Raw genomic sequence first — 17,268 nt, 5'->3', positions numbered from 1 at the left:
GCGAGAGTTATTCCCGGGCACTTAATGCTAATTGCCTGCCTTTTAAACAAATTTAAGAGAGAAACAAACAAAAAAACAAAAAAGAACGTTCGCGAGCAGTTACCCAGAACCGCTCATTACGTTTCCTGGACGAAGTTCCTGAGGGGAGGGCCCGTGAAGCAGGCATGGGAAAGTTCTCCCCACTTTTTCCGATTACATCGAATCTTTTTAAAGAAGGCGAACCACCCGGAGCGGACTGACATTGAAAGTGGAGCCCAGCAAAGACTGAAAGGAGACAAAACCCCGCTTCACGAGAGAGAAAGGTAAGACTGATTTGCTGGGGGGAAAGAAACGGGATTATGGTTGAGAAAACATAATCATGTGTCCCGGTGCTGTTCTGTAGTTGTGAATGAGTACATTGTACTACTTTCTTTTCTTTTCTTTTTTTTGTGATTTTCCTCCGTAATGATGGTGTATCTGTGATATTTGTACCTGCACTGTAATTAAGACTGGACCTACTTTCATTTCAGTCACTTTAACTCAAATAGTTTCTTGAACTCAGTCAGTCTGTCATTGTTGGTGTTTTTCTTTAAATTCACGCGGATTCCTTAGAATTGACATGTGACACAAATGAGTAATAACTGACTTTAAAAGTGGACTCTGTGTGATTCGCTCACTATTTTATCATGTTCTTTTTCTTTTCGTTTTCTTCTTCGATGATTTGTTGAGATTTTGTGGTATTGTTGTGTAGAAACGACAGCAATCCCCAAAAACAATGCTGTCCAAATAGTACCAGTCCAGATTTATGATTATTATCATATCTGGGCCCGTTCGGTGGGCCATGCATCCCTGACCGTCCATTGTCCCCTCTCATCCGCTTCATATATATTTACGACTGAGGAGGGAGTTCTTTTCTCAGAGGGGAGAAATAACAGAAAAACATGAACAGAATAAACAAATGGACAAGTGTCACAGCAGCGCTTGAACTCCCCCACACAGGATGTTTATTTAGATGCTTGTGCGCGTGCGTGTCCTGGCCTTCCCAACAAGCTGCTGTGTCGTTTCTCCTTCGCAGCATCCAACATCCTCATTCGATAATTCCAAACAGTACTTTCATTAAATCAATAAGATGATGTAATTCGGACCTGGATGAAATAAATCAGTTAATGTACAAATCTGCACGTGTTCTGCAAACTTGAGAGCGGCCTCTCTTGGACTCATTCACTCCAGATTTGCCTTGAACGGGGAAAGTGCTCCATATTTCTGTTCATATTAATTCTAACTTTAGCACCATGTGTTTTTGTTTTAGTCTGCTTTACTGTATGGGGGCCTTGCCTCTCACAGCTTGATGATGAGGAGTTAGAGCCCACCCCAACAACACTGTGAGCTCATGGAAGAACTAATAGAGGACTGCAGCCAGATGCACATGTTCCTTAGCAAAAAGAGGAAAAAAGAAAGACACCTTTATTTAGTAAAGGTTGGATAGTCTTAGCTCATGTGTTGCTTATTGGAAAAAAAAACCCAGACATTCATGCTTTTGTTGCATGTTTCTGAAAGCTTTGGAGACTTTAGTAATGGAAATAAAAAAACAAACTACCTGTTGAGTTTGAAGTGGTGCATTAAAACCAATCTGTTCTGCTTTCTGGACCAGCCTGAGAGTAGCTCAGCTCAAGATGTGTGGGAATAAATGAAAACTATTGTGGAACCATGTGCAGACTTTAGTGCAAATGGAACATATAAAAAATCAAGTTTTCTTGCATTTTGAAATTGTTTCGACGTATTCCAAAATTCATTCGCTTTGTAATCTTTCCTCAGTTTAGCTACACATAATATGTCTAAATAGTTTGAGTGTTTTGTTGAAATATTTATCGGACATATTATGCTTTTTGGCTCTCTCCCTTTTCTTAAGTTTGTTGCTTTGCTGTGCCTGTGAAGGGTCTGCGCAGTTACAAATCCCAGAGGTTTAAGTTATTTTTCACCCACAGAAGATGGAAATATAAGACCCCCTTTGCAGTTGAGGCTTTTAATTCTGAACTTGAAAGAGTCACCATGAATCCCTCTTAGTGGTATGCTTTCTCATTGTTGACTTGTACCCAGCCTGAGATCTTGACTCCAAATCTTTGTCATCTTCCATCTTTCCCACTGTCCTGCTTAATAGTCTCATAGTATCTTCTGCAGGAAAAAAAAACAAAAAACAAAATGACTTGTTTGACTGTAGTGATGTTATTAATGAGGCATTGCTCAGTGTCTGGTTTCCTCTGCACATAAACGGCTTGAATTATAGTCAAATGGTTAAGTATCCATTTAATCAGATTAAGGTATTTAGCCTCTTGTGGTCTAGGAGTCATTCAGGTGCCTTTTGATGAGCACTCAGAGGTCTGTCACATGCTTGTTTTGATGAAAGGCATCCTCCATAAAGTCGCTCCTCCATAAAGGCTTGATTGGTGGAGTGTTGCATTGATGATGTGCTTCTCCACAAAGGAACTATGGATCTCTCACACAGTGATGATAGGCGTGTTGCTTACCTGTCACTCCACGATAATTTGCTCCTGATTACCCATTTGGCTGGGTTTTTCTTTGATCTTTTCTGAAGTAACAAGTCATTCCAGGGACTTGTTTGTCAGCTCGTGAGAAAGTGAATTGATTCCATTTTAAGATGAGGGTGTGTAAAACTGTGAAAAGTCTCTGTTGCATTCGGTAAGCTGGAGAACTCCTTGTTTGCAAAACCATGTTTTCTGTAAATAAACATTTATAAAAAAATTAAAAGAGGATGTGGATTATATCGCTATAATAAATGTCTGGAATGCAAGGGGTATGTTTTTGATATGCTTTGTATCTACTGTATTTGTTGCTAAAGCATTTCCTCAGGGGGAAGTCTGGGTCCAGAAATGTGCTTGTCCTGTTTAAAAAGTTATCTTCCTCCAGTATGTTCAGTTATAGCTTATAGGTATCTGTTAGGTTAACTTTGGTTGATTTGTTTTCTAAATACTGTCTTATATTTTAATCTTTTATCGATTAACTTTCCCTCCCAGGAGCAGAGGATGTCCAGAGCTGACTGGTCCTTCCTGGAGCACCTGCTGGAGGAGGGCCAAGAGTATTCAACAGCCATTGGCCGTGTCTGGCTTACAGTACTCTTCCTGTTTCGCATGTTGGTGCTGGGAACTGCTGCTGAATCTGCGTGGGATGACGAGCAGGCCGACTTCGTCTGCAACACCAAACAGCCCGGCTGCAACGCTGTGTGCTACGACCGAGCCTTCCCCATTTCCCACTTCCGCTACTTTGTCCTTCAAGTCATCTTTGTCTCCACTCCGACCATCTTCTACTTTGGATATGTGGCTATAAGGACTAACGGCAAAAGAAATGTTGAGCTGAAGGATGACAAGCGCGCAGGAGCAGGTGGTGTTGAGAGTAAGAAATGTGAAACTGGGATAAAAAGGTATGATAATGCGACGAAAGACAGTGCAGAGGTGAAGGAGGAAGACAAAAGTGGGAGGAGTGGGAGAAAAACTAACAAGGCCCCTGTTGAGGCTCCCAAACTGAAAGGCAGGCTGCTGGTTGCATATGCACTCAGCATTCTGCTAAAAATCCTTCTAGAGGCTGGATTTATTGTTGGACTTTGGTTCCTTTACAACGGCTTCTTCATTGCTGCAAAGTTTGAGTGCACAGCGTGGCCTTGTCCTCACACGGTGGACTGCTTTGTCTCCCGGCCCACGGAGAAGACCATCTTCACCATCTACACTCAGGCCATTGCTGCCATCTCCCTGCTCCTCAACTTCATTGAACTCATTCATCTAGCCATGCTCGCAATATCCCATCAGCTGGAAAAACGCTCACGCACCCAGGACTACCGTCCTCGGTTTGAGCAGGTACTGGCACGGCAAGACGCCCCAGAGCTGGGAGTCACAGAGGTGTCACATGCTTACAGCACGGGGAGCCACGTCACGCTCCCCATGCAGGGAGAAGCTGAATCACATACCAACCCCTGTGAGAGCTACGCTGATACAGCGATCGAGGTGAGCTGGGAACCTGCAGAGGGTGGAGGTGACTTGCTTCCCAGTTATGTGAACTGCATGGGGGCCATGAGGAAAACACATTCCCTGAGAGCTCATTATAAGAAAACCTCACACCACACTGGGAAAAATCCGAAAGGTGCCAACAAGGGACACTCAAAGCTAAAACATTATGTGTGATCCAATATGCTACCGATGTACATGAAGGCTCTGTTTGGTTCCTGAGTCTCCTTGTTTTCTTATTTTTTTGATAAATACTATCCTGCACATCACACTTGACGAAAAGGAGTGCGTTCAGAGCTCAAATGGGAGGCAACTGTCGAGCAGTCTCTGTTTTGAACTCAGTGCCCCAGAGGCAGATGTTCAGATTTACCAGATAAATGAATCTATTCAAAATGAAACATTCTGAGAACACTGCCCTAAAGGCAAAGAAAAAACGAGACTGCACAATAAAAGAGGATTTAAGTCATAAGATGCCTCTGCACATTTAATGGCTTCTAGTGCAGGGTGTGATTTGGAGAGAAAAAAGGAATACTTTAATGGGGAGGGGGTCGTCTGCGGAGGAGCTGAGTGTGAGTTTATGGGAGGGAATGCAAATTTAAACCTATTCCCCTGAGATTTGCACTGTAACCCCTTGAGCTGTTTGAAAGCCCCTTGCTCTGTGTCCTCACCATGGAATGTTCTGGTCTCTGGATCCAGCTCAGCTCCCGGGAGGATAATTGCTGCGGCGTGGATGCAGGCATGCATGCATGCACACACACAATATACATTTCCCCTTTCACCCAGTGAGTTCTGGTCACTCAGGTTGGGGATGTGGACTGGGAAAAAGCAAAGGGAGCTTGGGATTTCTGCTGCTGAGCATGTCTTGTCATGGCCAGTGACTTATAGACAAACATCCAGTTTGAAACCATTCAGTAAGAGACAGCAAGAAGTCAAAGTGTTTGCACATTGGAAGAACTGAAAGCGGTACAGAAATGTACAAATCCAATGAGAAGAAATGGATGATGATGTGAAAACTGTATTTAACTGAATTTTCTAAGTTGTTGTGAAGGACTGCAAGTGCTGATATTTATTATTTGGATGAAAATAAAGTTTTAATTACTGCTAATTCATGATGATGCAGTCAGCTTATGATAGAACTGTCACATGATCGTACCTCAGATAACAAAAAAGTCTAATAATCTCCTGTTCATTTGGTATACAGGCTGGTATGACATTGCTTTCCACGCTGCCAGACTATCTTTACATTATTAAAAGTGGTTTTGAGCAACAGTTCTCCAGGCTTTCTGAAAGTTACTTTTTGAACGCATTCTTAGTCCTGTCTTCTTTTTTTTTTTTGGATGATTTGAATGAATCCGTGTTCTATCGACACATAACAGGTGACTTAGCAAGAGCGCATCTTCAACAGTGTCTTTAGGCACTTTGTTGTTTAACAGTCTGTTGCAGAGACACATCATTTATTCCCACTGACAGACATTAAATGTTTTGGTTTTTTTCACCAACAATGAAATTCGAAAAGGCCCTTCAGCTGAAGACTTGACGAATCTCAGCATGGTGTGCGGGGTGTCTTTAAACGACTGAGGATAATGTGGAGGATAAAAGAAGAAGTGGCGGGCTTTAAAAATTCATCAACAGTAGATGAAGGAAGGGAAAGTGTTTTAGTCTAATATTCTGTATTTCCACTTATGTTTGCACATGCTTCAATAAAACCTTGCACCTCTTCCCCCTTGTCTTGGAAATATAAACAAAAGAGAAGTTTTTAGATCACAACGACTTTTTGCAGAATTCTGTGAGCTCTTTTCCTCTGAAATGGATCGCTCAGGTGTAGGATGGTGTACAGGCTGGTTTGATTCCCTTTTCCTTTCTGAATACGATATGATATCTGTTTGGGGGAAAAGAAATCTCTGAGGAGAATATTTCTTCCTTGTCCAACCACACACTTTCCACTATCCAGGCATTGTGGCTGTAAAGAGGAATTGGATCAGTCAGGATAATGGAATAAATAGAAGAAAGCGATCTACACAAAGGTGGGGATAGGCATTACATGGTATCATGAGCATAGCCTCCTGGGGGAAGAAATGAAGGGAAATATCTTTGATTTAATATCTGTTTTCAGATCTGTGGTCCTGGCTATGCACGGAAGGAGGGCATCACTCATAAGCCAGTACAACTTTATACATGCTGGAGCCGTACTTTATGTTCTATTTAATATCCCCTGGAGAGGCCTGGTTGTTAAAGCTTTTTTTTCCTTCATTTAGAGGACCTGATAAAATCCAGAACTCTGCACCTTCAACATGGGTTCTCGCCCATACTCTGAGAATATGAAGCCATATGTCTTTTCAGAAATGTAGCTCCAGCCTTCAGCTATACAGTATTAATCTCGTGTAATTTACTGAACTGTCTCCATGACGATAAGCAGCAATCTATGGTAGGGAAGGGGGATTATGGGAAATTCAAGTGAACCGCTTCCTCCTTGTACGAACAGCTTGAACTGTGTTTGAGGTAAAAGACGAACTGTAGCGAGCAGCTGAAAAGCAAATGAGGAAAAAAAAAATCCAGCATTCTGATTTGTTTTTCCTGTGGTTTACCAAAATGTTTCAGAATTTGATAATGTTAGGAAGGCAATGTCTCAGTCCTGTGAGTGGAATGTGTTTTTATTGCAGGCCCGTGTCAGGGATAAATTGGCAGTTACTGTTGAGAAAACAATCAGAACAGCTGCCCACATCAATGCCTGCTCACGAGAACTTTGCTGGCATTCGTTCAGGGCCTTGTTATCTCAGACTGCATGTGTGTGCGTCCATGTGACTGCTCATGCCTGTGTTTTCACAAAAAGCCAGGGGGTCATGAAACAGATTGGACAGGGCGACCCACACGGGCCCACTGTCGCCAGCCGAAGCCAGCAACAAAACAGCAAAGCTACCTTTTGCATCTTTAGTACTTGCAGCCGATCCATCCGGAGAAGCTCAACGCCCTGTTCTATTCTTTCCACAGACTAAACTCTCACCTCCTGTTCTGAGAAAATAGAAACTTGCAGGTTGAAAACATCAGTGAGAGCAGGTTATTTGCTGCTCCACAGGACAGTTCGTGAAAATTCTAACCCCCTAACAGTGCAGATAAAAGTTATGTTTTGGTTGCTCTGTCAGAACAATGGGACATTAATAAAAGGCTTCCCAATTCATTGGTTTGATTACCTATTAGTCATGTCCATACTGTTTCCTATAGTCAGAAATGCAGTATTATTCAAGGGATGCCTTAATAAAAACGAAACAATGGAGATAGCTCTTTGTGTAAGGCTGTGAAAATAAAGTGAATTGGGTGTTTTTGGGAAGAACTCTGTCTCTGAGTATTCATTTAGTTATCCTCAGTGGTTACACAGGGATCAGATACAACTGTGACTGTATTTCCTGACATTGTTGAAGTCACTGCTGATCCATTTCCTCTCTGTGTGAACCACATGCCGTTGATCATACACAAAGAAAGGCAGTCTTGCAGTTTGGTGAATGACTTTACACACAGCTACAAAGTCTAGGGACACACACTCACACTATAAAAACAGGCATTTACATTGTTGAGCAGTTTAAAGGGTCATCAAGCTCCCTCCTTTCAGGAAATTCTTACCGCTGTACCCTGGCCCGTAACTCTGGACTTTTAAAGGTTCACCTGCCCTACCGGCCAGGCCTGGCCAAAAATTGTCAATCTTCTTGCCAGCTGCAATGTTGAAAGCCCTGCATATCTTTAAGGAAAAACCCTTAAAAAAGCACACAACTCACTTAGATGCAATGTCATACTCTCAAGAAATCAGGAATGGTCATCATGACCTCCCTTCGCAAAACTCAAGACTTTCACATCCACAAAGATCAACAAGGGAGCAGCAGGTCTTAAAATAGCAGCCACAGGGTGGATACGGTCACCAAGGTTATGTAATATCTCTGTATTTGGACGACTTTAGAGGTTGTGCACTGTGCATAACATGGAGCGCTTTCAGTGGTTTAGTGTTTATATCACAGAGAGCTTATTTGAGGAAAAGACAAAAGTGTGCCAGCCCCTTTTGTTTTTCTTGACATGAATTCAAACAGTACCCACACACGACTTTGTCTGTATCCATAACAATGTCATAGTTGTGCACCATGCTCTTAATTTGGGTATTTTCCTCTCTCACAGCGGCACAAAACTGCTCGTTCCTAAATTTAAATCTAGGAAGTGGGTTTGTATCTGTTTCCTGGTCCAGTATTGTTTCCTCCGAGGGACTGGTTGATGGGGATTGTTCACACTGACAATGGCCCTGTTGCACGCATTGTTGCATTGTTTTGTGCTTATTCCCTCATGCTTGTTGACCGAATGCCATAGCTGCACCATCAAAGGCCTCTAAAAGGATGGGGAGGGATTGGGCAAAAGTCCTGCTGTGTGGCTGGAGTCAATTAAGAGGACCAGTACAACATATAGCTCACAGGCATGTGTCCACGTGTACAGGAAGGGGGTTGAGTTAGCTGGTTTAGGCTCCTTTGCTGGTCCTGCAAAATCGTTCTGTCATATAGCTGAATAATAAGTACCGTCCTATTGTACATCCCTTATGATAAAACGGAACTTACAACCTTCCAGGTTTTTAATATTTAAAGCTCCGGTGGTCCATTAATCACTGACATTTCAGCACTTCAAATGACTAACTTGATGTTAAAGAGGTGCCTGTTCAGTGTAACTCCTCTCTATATATTGTACTTTGGTACTTCCAAATACTTTAGTTAAGCTATGATTTTCTGTATTATGCCAAAATCCAACTGCTCCCCCCTCCCAATTCTCCTGCTGGCCAACACTGACATCACATCAATGTTTTATATTCAAGTGCCCTTACACCATTCTTCATGCTGTACTTGTATAAACTGAAAAAATGTGCACCTAATACCAATTGACTGTTTCTACTAACTTTTCAGAGGAGAGAAAGTAGTGCAGAGAACCACTTTTCCGTATTTCGAAAAGTGGCAGACTGTGCACTTATGCTCATGTTATATAATGCAAGAGTCTTTGGTTTTACCGCACTTAACTTTGATAATTCCATAGATGCCATCACATTTTCACCAGTGCCAGAATTGTACATGGTTTTCCACCACAAATAGTGATTTAATTCTGCTAAAACAGTGTTTCTATGAGGTAGTCTTAAACCAGTCTGTACACCCTGGCTGGCAGTTGAATGTTGTTTTTGTGGTGTGTTCATTGGCTTCTTAGTTTGCTCAGATGCTGGTGAAATGAGGAGTAAAAGCAGGGTGTCTTTTATTGCTACTGGTTCTTCGTGTCACTTTGGTGAATAAAACCCCCCAGAGACACGTGTTGGTGACCAGATTTGATTGTGCAGCAGCCCACACCCCTGGGTTGCAGTTGAGGGTTTTGAGTGATCTGACTGACAGAAGGGTCAGATTTATTGTGGTTCAGCTACAAACCAGAGCTGGTTGTTTTTTATCTAGGTAATAAGAGATTATTAAAATATCACGTTGACCCTGAAGAGCCCACAGCACGTGCCCACAAAAACTAAAAAAAAGCTAAATATCTCCATGGTTACAAGGCATTCAATTCTCCATTATTTGGGTATAAATTTTTTTATATTTCTGCAACTGACTCCAAATATTTTACTACTATACCGACTTGTTTAAGAGCAGTGGAGCATAACCCTGCCTGCCCTCAGCTCCTTCTCTACTTCCAGCGCTCTTTAACCAAGAAAAGCCAATCCAGTGGCAACCTGTTTGTCCACATTGTCAATCACTTTCCAAACCGCTGCAGTGTTCTCTGTCTCCATGACAACGGCTGCTCCTTTCTTCATTTCTGACATCTTTGCCAGGTGATGCAAAATGCTTATTTACCACTCTCAGTGCACCAGTGTGGGACTGTTGAACCTGACACAAAACTTAGAAAGATTCACCCCCTGCCGCTCAGTACTATCAGAACTTCTTTGTCGAGAGCTTGAGTGTTGCAGAGTTTGATTTACTCACATCTCTAGCTTTGGGGTAGTTTCCTCCTTTGTTTTTTAGTTTAAAGACATCAGCAAACTAACCTCTGTCGGGAAGGCTCACAGCTGTTTGGCGCTGTATTTAGAGTTTATGACGACTCAGTTTGCTCTGTTTGTAACCACATCTTTCTGTGTGACTAACTTGAATTTGAAACCTCCCCACAAGCACATAGTCAACAGATCATCTTTTCTGAAATCTGATCTTCCGCGCAAAAAACGAGGATGACACTAGTTCACATAACTTTTTTAAACTATTTCCTCTGTGTAAAGGAGTAATTCTACAGGGTGGACAATGAGGAGCAGCAGCTGCAGTGTTCAGACCATAAAAGTTGGAAGTTAGCCAAGAGCTATGGCAACATTTACTGGCTTTCCTAAAGGAACTTCAAACAAGATAATATCAGTATGTTCTGATAAAAGCTTGTTCTGCTGCCCCAGAATTGAAAATATAATGCAGTGTTAAGAGTAATTGATAAAAAGATTATATAAATATTAGAGCTTTTATGTGTTTATCCTCAGCATTTTCCCTGGTTTCTGTGTTCATTTTTATATCACTCAAGTAAGGACACTTTGGGAAGGTGAGGACATTTAGATTGGCACAGGATAGGGGAAGGGGGATGCATTATGTCAACGAATGCTGCTGTCTGTGTGTGTGTGTGTGAGTGTGTGCTTGTTTAATAAGGGGATGTGGTGCCCTTCCAGCAGGCAAGCGGCTCTATTGTTCAGACGGCAGAGAGAACACTGTCTCCTGCCTCTCCACTCAGGATGTAAGATTGGACCTCCTTAAAAAAAAGGAAAAAAAAAAAAAGAACAGCCAGCATCACCCGCACCCATTATCCCCATCATCCAGCAAAAACAATGGAGCACCTCCCAACATCCCCCTCTATTCCCAGGAGCCTCAGCGCACAGTTCCCACAGTAGTGTCCAGGTTTGAGGCGCTGGGCCATTGTTAGATGGCCAACCTGTCCTCTGATTGTTCCTTGGAGGATACAGACACACACAAACCCACACACACTTTTAACACACTTAAGCACAACAGGCTTCCCGTTAACTTTTAGCAGAATTTTGTTGTAGCCTCACCGCCACTTCTCCATCTTTACTATTTTCAAACGGAAACTTCCACCAGCTTGAAGTAATTGCTTCTTTTAAAAGGCCCAACCGAGGCCACTGGAGTGGAACGGGTCATTTCGCTGATAGCAAACTTAAGAGGGGAGAAAAAGGCTCAAGATGGCTGCAGATAGCACAGTATTTACCACACTGGTGCCAATGTAAATCCGGGTCACAATCTTTCCCATTTTCCCAGCCGGCAGTGTAACGTAGCAGAACCTGTCCTGGCACAACGGAAAGGTTGCAGATCTGTTTTTACTACAAGGGAAAGCCACAGAACTAGACTATACATACTAGTCTAATCGGTTCTGTGCTACATTTGTTAACTGATCTGAGTCGGTTCGTGATTAAACGCAATTAGTCTTTATTTCCTGATCACAGCTCACAAAAATGATGAAGATGCCCATTTTTTTCTGGGTTGAAACTGTCAATTAATTAGCTTATTAAGGTGATTTTTTTCCTCTTTTTTTTGCCTGGACAAGCTACAACATTACTGACGGAATTAGGACCGCGGCAAAATGCCTTTACAAGGACATAAACGCTCCATTTCGCTCTGCGGATGCACAATAGGAAAGAAATGTTCACTCATAACATTCTAAACGTAGATATAAGATGCACATCAAAGTTCACAGCCCTGCCAGTTAACCACTCCCTTTATCCAAAGTCATAAAGCTGCACACACCCCATCTGTTCAGATATGTTTGACCAGTTTATCGCAGCAAACTATTAATTCTCATCCACCAACAGAGACTCTTTGAGAGAAGTTATGGGACTGATAAGTAGGTATCATTTGATCAAACTGTTTGTGTTCCTTTTAAAAAAGGCAGCACGAGTAACGAGTGAAAGCCTGATAAACACATACAGTGTTTGACCGTTGAGCGCCACATTTACACGAGGCCGGCCTCCCGAGAGCAGATTCATGGATTCATTCGTGTTCGCAGGTCACTGTGAGGGATTTTATTTGGTTCAGCGCTAAGCTTCACTTTTGAATGATTATGAAACTAAATCATTTTGTACACGACACGAACAAATGGAGATATTGCGAGCAACGGATCCAGACCCTGAGAAATTAATGGCATCTGAACATTAAAAATGTATCAAATAAGGAACTGCAGAACTAACCTTTGCGAGAGCTGGATTTACTTTATAGGTTTTTTTTTTTCAGAAATCTTGGGAGTATTTAGTTCTCATTTAGGTTGTTATGTTTTATTTTTGAAGCCACAAAATGATCCCTTTTAACTTTTGCTTTGGGTTCCTTTGTGTGATCAATTGACCCAACAGGCCAAAAGTCAACGACTTTGTCATTTCCCCCAAAATGAAGCCCCTCTTGAAACTGAAAGAGCAGAGTCATTAGTTCCTTCCTTTGACTTTGATGTCACTCTCTCAGCATTGTTTTGTACCAGAGGAGAGGGTGGAGGAAGAATCAGATTGAATGCGAAACAAAAAAAAAAAAAGTGATTTATCATCTCGTTGGGGTGAATTTCAGGTCGATGTTTTCTTTATGGATTCTTTGACATCTTAATAAAATTTTATGTAATGTACTCTGGTAAAAAATCCCTTTCAAGCTTCTATTGTGAAGGGCTGTTGCTTATATTGGCAAAGTTTTAACAACATTCACCAAGTTTATTTTATTTTATGTCATAGAGCAGCATTCATTAACAAATGCTAAATTTGACTTCTGTAATAGGAAAAAATGGAAAACGTGCCAATGAAATTCTAATTTTCCAGTTGGGAAACACAAAGGTACCGGATAACAAACGGGATTCTTTCTAAAGTTAACTGTGCAACTGCCTGTGATAATTTGTGGTTAATAGCAATCCAAGAAGCAAGAAATGAGTTCCTCCTTCCCACCTCCAAGGTGCAGCAAAGGCAGAAGGATTGATATTATGTGGAAACAAAGATGAAGAGGCTGGATAATTCTACTGTGCACAGACGCAGATGTCGCATGTCTAAACGACTCCACGCATTTGACATCTTCAGAGGTAGGTGTTATTGAGTTTGTAAAGACTTATAAGATATAAATAATATATGATCCCAAGCGGAAAACCTTTCCCCCCCCCCCCGTGTCCCCTTTCAAACAGGCAACATCATCTTAAATTACAGTCAAACACACTTTTAGCCAATCATATGTTTTCCTTTATTCATCACATATTTCTACAACGCAGAATTCAAGATGTTGGTGGCGCTAACCACACAGACTTTCTAAAATGAAAGTATTATGAGCACGTTACAGACGATGTGCCACGGCAGCCTTCTCCTCCTCCCACGCCGCTGCCGTATTTTGTCACATTCCATCCAAGGTTGCACGAGATAAAAAGAACAACAACAAAGAGCTGTCTTTCTTCTTTGCTTTTATGTTCACAATCAGACAGCCTTTCTTAACATACAGACACGGTTAAATGACAAACACTATGTGACAGGTGTGTAATTTAAAAAAAAAAAAAATTCAATGGCAAATGACTTTTGAGCGACTTAACATACACAAAGTTCCAAAATCTGCGTCATGCTGCCACAACCCCGGAGCTATTCTTTTCCTCTTTGCACGAGCAGAAGACCAAATTAAATAAAACCTTGCCACCAGATCAAGAGTTAAACACCCAAAGGCTCAATAAATACGTCGTTGTCGTTACAGTGGCTGAAACAAACAGCCGATCAGCACACGACCAAGTATGTGCACCATCAAAGGAATGAGGGTGTAAAACGTCAAAGAAGCTTTGTCTCATTTAAAACAAGAGCCAGAATATGTTTTTTTTTTTTTTATCTACTAAAAAGTGTCCACCCTTCATCTTCATCCAGGCAGGCTCGTGCTTTTAGGTGGTCATGAGGGAGAAGTATAGCTGAGGTGAATCGTGAGAGTGAGTGATTTTTGCCCTGTAGTTCACCCTCTTTGCTCCCAGTGCACCATCCTCCTGGTGGGAAGCTGCAAACACAAGTCTGTTGCACCAACAGGAGTTAGCTCTTTTCAGGTCGGTTCCTGTTCAGAGCTGCTTTCGGTGTGAACTCCAGTTTCTCCTTCAGGCTGAGCACCTGGGTGCTGTCCTTACCCAGTTGTTCCTGCAGCTTTCTTTCCTCCCTCAGTTCCAAGATACTTTTCTCCTCCTCCCGAGCACTGGGAGTACCTCTGATAAACCACTCCAGGTGGTAGCCCACAGCTCCGACCACAAAAGCTACAGGGAAGGTGATGTAAGGCGCATAGGCCCGCATCGCAGACCACACCACAGGCCACATGATTGCACACCGCTTAGGTTCCTGGGTGATCCATGGAGGAAGAAAGCAGATGAAATACATTAGAATTTGTATTAAAGAACAATAACTTTTTCCAAGACATCCCCAACTCTGATTACTTGTATATTGTATTAGTTTACAAGTAATGAGAGCTAATCGTATTTAATGGTGACTGGCCCCCTCTTGTGGTTAAATGACGGTTATACCAGAGTATGAACATCACAAGCATTAAATTCTATAAGTTAAAAACAAAACGATCTGCAATGTTGCGTTTTAAAATAATAATAATGAAAGAAGTCAAGTATTTTTCTTGAATTTGAACTCAAGCGATGTAATAAATGTGTACTGGTGCATTTCTTAAGTTTGCAAAACGACTGAGCTCGAGCAGAGGGAATTTTGCAGGCGCACTGTATTATCAAGACCTCTTCAGTGAAATTAGAGGGCTCACATGTCCTTTTTATGTCCTCTGCGCATTGACCGACGAAAAAATAAATGCACAAGTGACAATTAGCTTGGGTTTAAACTGGGAGGCACTCACAAATCTCTCAGAGACATGCACTTAACTAAAAAAAAAAAGGAAAGAAAAGAGGGTACCGTGTTTTGGTAAGAAACCATCAACACAACCCTGACATGTCATCTTAAAGTTAGCGTCGGCAACTCTTCTCATACAACTGCTTTTTGCACATTTCACCATAAACAAGGTCAAAATACAATGGTTTTACGCTTTTTGCGGCATTCAAGTTAGCCGAACTGAAAAGCTAAATCTAATTGTACAAGATTAGCTTTATGAACACTCGACACCGTCGAGTTCGCCTTGTATATCAGCACGAAGTTACATTTTAGATTGCGCTATGGAGTTCGCCATGTCATCGGTCTACAGTCCATTAAACCAAACGAATTACGACGGACTAGACGCGAACAAATGAACACCATGACTACAATTGTAAATATTTTAAGAACCTAAAAGCCAGCGCGCTATAATTTATTCTGTGCCCATTACTGCAAACTCCTTGCAGCGTGCCGTTCATAATTAAGTGGCTAGGATACCTTTAACTAACTCTGACACAACCTTTACAACGCGGGTGGTGTCGCTTTGGAGCTAAACCTTAGGAGCTAAACATAAAGCTCTATTCCGTTTGCCAGAAAACAGTCAATCTGACACTAAGATCCTCTAATATTTTCAAAGTGACATAAGTTAATTTCGTAAGTCTACACTCACCTTTGCCGTTATCACGTTGACACTGCAATGACGTAGTTTCCGCGTGCTGGTTTGTCTTCTTCCTGGTTAAACGTTACTGGCTCATCAGCCTTGAAGGTTTTTCTCTGTGCTTTAGTGACGCCTACTGGTAGAGATAGTACACTACACCAGGTTAGGAATTGCAAAGCGTACATTTACATTTTTTTTTTGTTGTTTCTTTTTACGATGCACAAACACTATAAGTGTCGATAAGCTCAGCTACCTCCCTTGTAATGTTAGTGGCAACTAATAAACTGCAAAATTGTATGAAATATAATATACATATTCACTACAACATGCAAAAGCATTGATTTATTCCATGCTCATATAATCAGGTTTTGTTTTTAATATAACAAAATTGCATTTTTTTAAAAACATATAATGCATATAATGCATCTACACAAATAACTGGAAAACATTCCTGAGACTGTACTGTGGGACGTGTGTTCTTAAGATAACATACCTGAAATGTTTGTTTCTTCAAAGAAATTGGCCTGAAGCCACGAAACATGCCATCTCCTCCTTTGAAGAAGCATTTCCCACAAACTGTCAGAAAACACTCATTAACAGCTGACAGACGGTTCCGTGCCATCCAATAAAGCACGAGCTACCCTTCGATGACTACCTTCAAGCACCTTGTTATTTTCTCACATCTAAAAAGCCCTGTATGATGTATAAAGACAAAGCCTTTCAGAAGATTGCTGCAGTGCTGTATGGAGACACAATTCAAGAGGCTTTCTTTCTTCTTTGAAGGGAAGCAGAAAAACTGTATACCTTTCAGCAAGAACATATATATATATATATATATCAAAATCGACTGCGAGGGGAAAGTATTTCTCTATGCTGTGATAGTCTGTCGGTAGTGAATCGGTAAGTCGTCTTGGCAAAGCTCTATATGATTGATGAAACTTATTATTCAGCCCCCAAGCTGAAGTTTTACCAAAATACTAGGCCCATAGTTGTTTGGGGTACAGCCTGTCCTGGAGTGATGACCAACAAAGGCTCAACGGTCCCTTGAAGTACTGAGGCCGAGTTGGGGAAAAAAAAAAAAAAAAGAAGAACAATATCCAAATTTGTTATCATTAGCTCCAATGTTGCTGAAATTGTTGTGATTAACAGCACTCTGTGTGGGCGATTATGTTTGAAAAATCATTCTTTTAAGCGTGTCGTCCCTCTGTGCTGTTCATCTCGGAGTTGCCAGGACTGGCATGTGATCAGTCCTGAGAAATAAAGAGAAATGTGCTCATCCCCTGCGGGCTAACAACAGTGCTCGTGCCAGCTCTGCTTTACCAGGGCACTTGGCAGTGCCGGGACTATTGAATAACTTTCTCTTTATTCATGAATGAGAATTGGAGCTACACTTGCCAAAGTTTTTAACTAAACTACAACCATCTTATCAATCCAAATCACAAACTGAGGCCGACAGTGGCGCGTCACAGCCCCCTAACCCTCAAGCCCCGTGGACCTGCTCTATTTACAAATGTCAGGCATGGTCAGCGGTTGGAAAATTTCCTCATTACACCAAAACAAAAAGAAAAAAAGAAAGACAGTCAGTACTTAGGTTAAATCACTGCTGAATCACATCAGCTGGAAAAAGTCTGCAGCGCCCTTTTCTGTGGGCTTATACCATTAAGCACTTTGGACCATGACTCCTAACTCCCCAAACTGCATGTTTTGAGGAAGGTTAAGACACTAAACACGTGTTAACAAACAGAGTA

General features: G+C 41.7%; 2 protein-coding genes across 3 annotated transcripts; one reads left to right on the top strand and one right to left on the bottom strand.

Annotated features, from left to right (window-relative positions):
- The first annotated feature begins 222 nt into the window (after positions 1-222).
- On the top strand, positions 223-5,311 carry gja4 (gap junction protein alpha 4). The gene is made up of 2 exons (XM_072370877.1): positions 223-302; positions 3,012-5,311. The coding sequence occupies exon 2, from the start codon at positions 3,021-3,023 to the stop codon at positions 4,167-4,169; it is 1,149 nt and encodes a 382-aa protein (XP_072226978.1). The 5' UTR covers positions 223-302; positions 3,012-3,020; the 3' UTR covers positions 4,170-5,311.
- A 7,890-nt stretch (positions 5,312-13,201) lies between these two features.
- On the bottom strand, positions 13,202-15,686 carry smim12 (small integral membrane protein 12). 2 transcript variants are annotated; one of them, XM_072370914.1, is made up of 2 exons: positions 15,533-15,686; positions 13,202-14,344 (listed from the first exon to the last, which is right to left on the bottom strand). In XM_072370914.1, the coding sequence occupies exon 2, from the start codon at positions 14,314-14,316 to the stop codon at positions 14,041-14,043; it is 276 nt and encodes a 91-aa protein (XP_072227015.1). In that variant the 5' UTR covers positions 14,317-14,344; positions 15,533-15,686; the 3' UTR covers positions 13,202-14,040. The 2 variants fall into 2 exon arrangements, with proteins under 2 accessions (XP_072227015.1, XP_072227014.1); XM_072370913.1 differs by having other exon boundaries at positions 13,202-14,337; positions 15,533-15,685.
- Between the last annotated feature and the right edge of the window lie 1,582 nt (positions 15,687-17,268).

This window comes from Leuresthes tenuis, unplaced genomic scaffold (genome assembly GCF_036924035.1).
Source record: "Leuresthes tenuis unplaced genomic scaffold, fLeuTen1.0.hap1 SCAF_18, whole genome shotgun sequence".
NCBI classification, from domain to species: Eukaryota; Metazoa; Chordata; class Actinopteri; order Atheriniformes; family Atherinopsidae; genus Leuresthes; species Leuresthes tenuis.
Note: the sequence above shows the minus strand (reverse complement) of the source record. Positions and strands in the feature narration are given on the sequence as shown.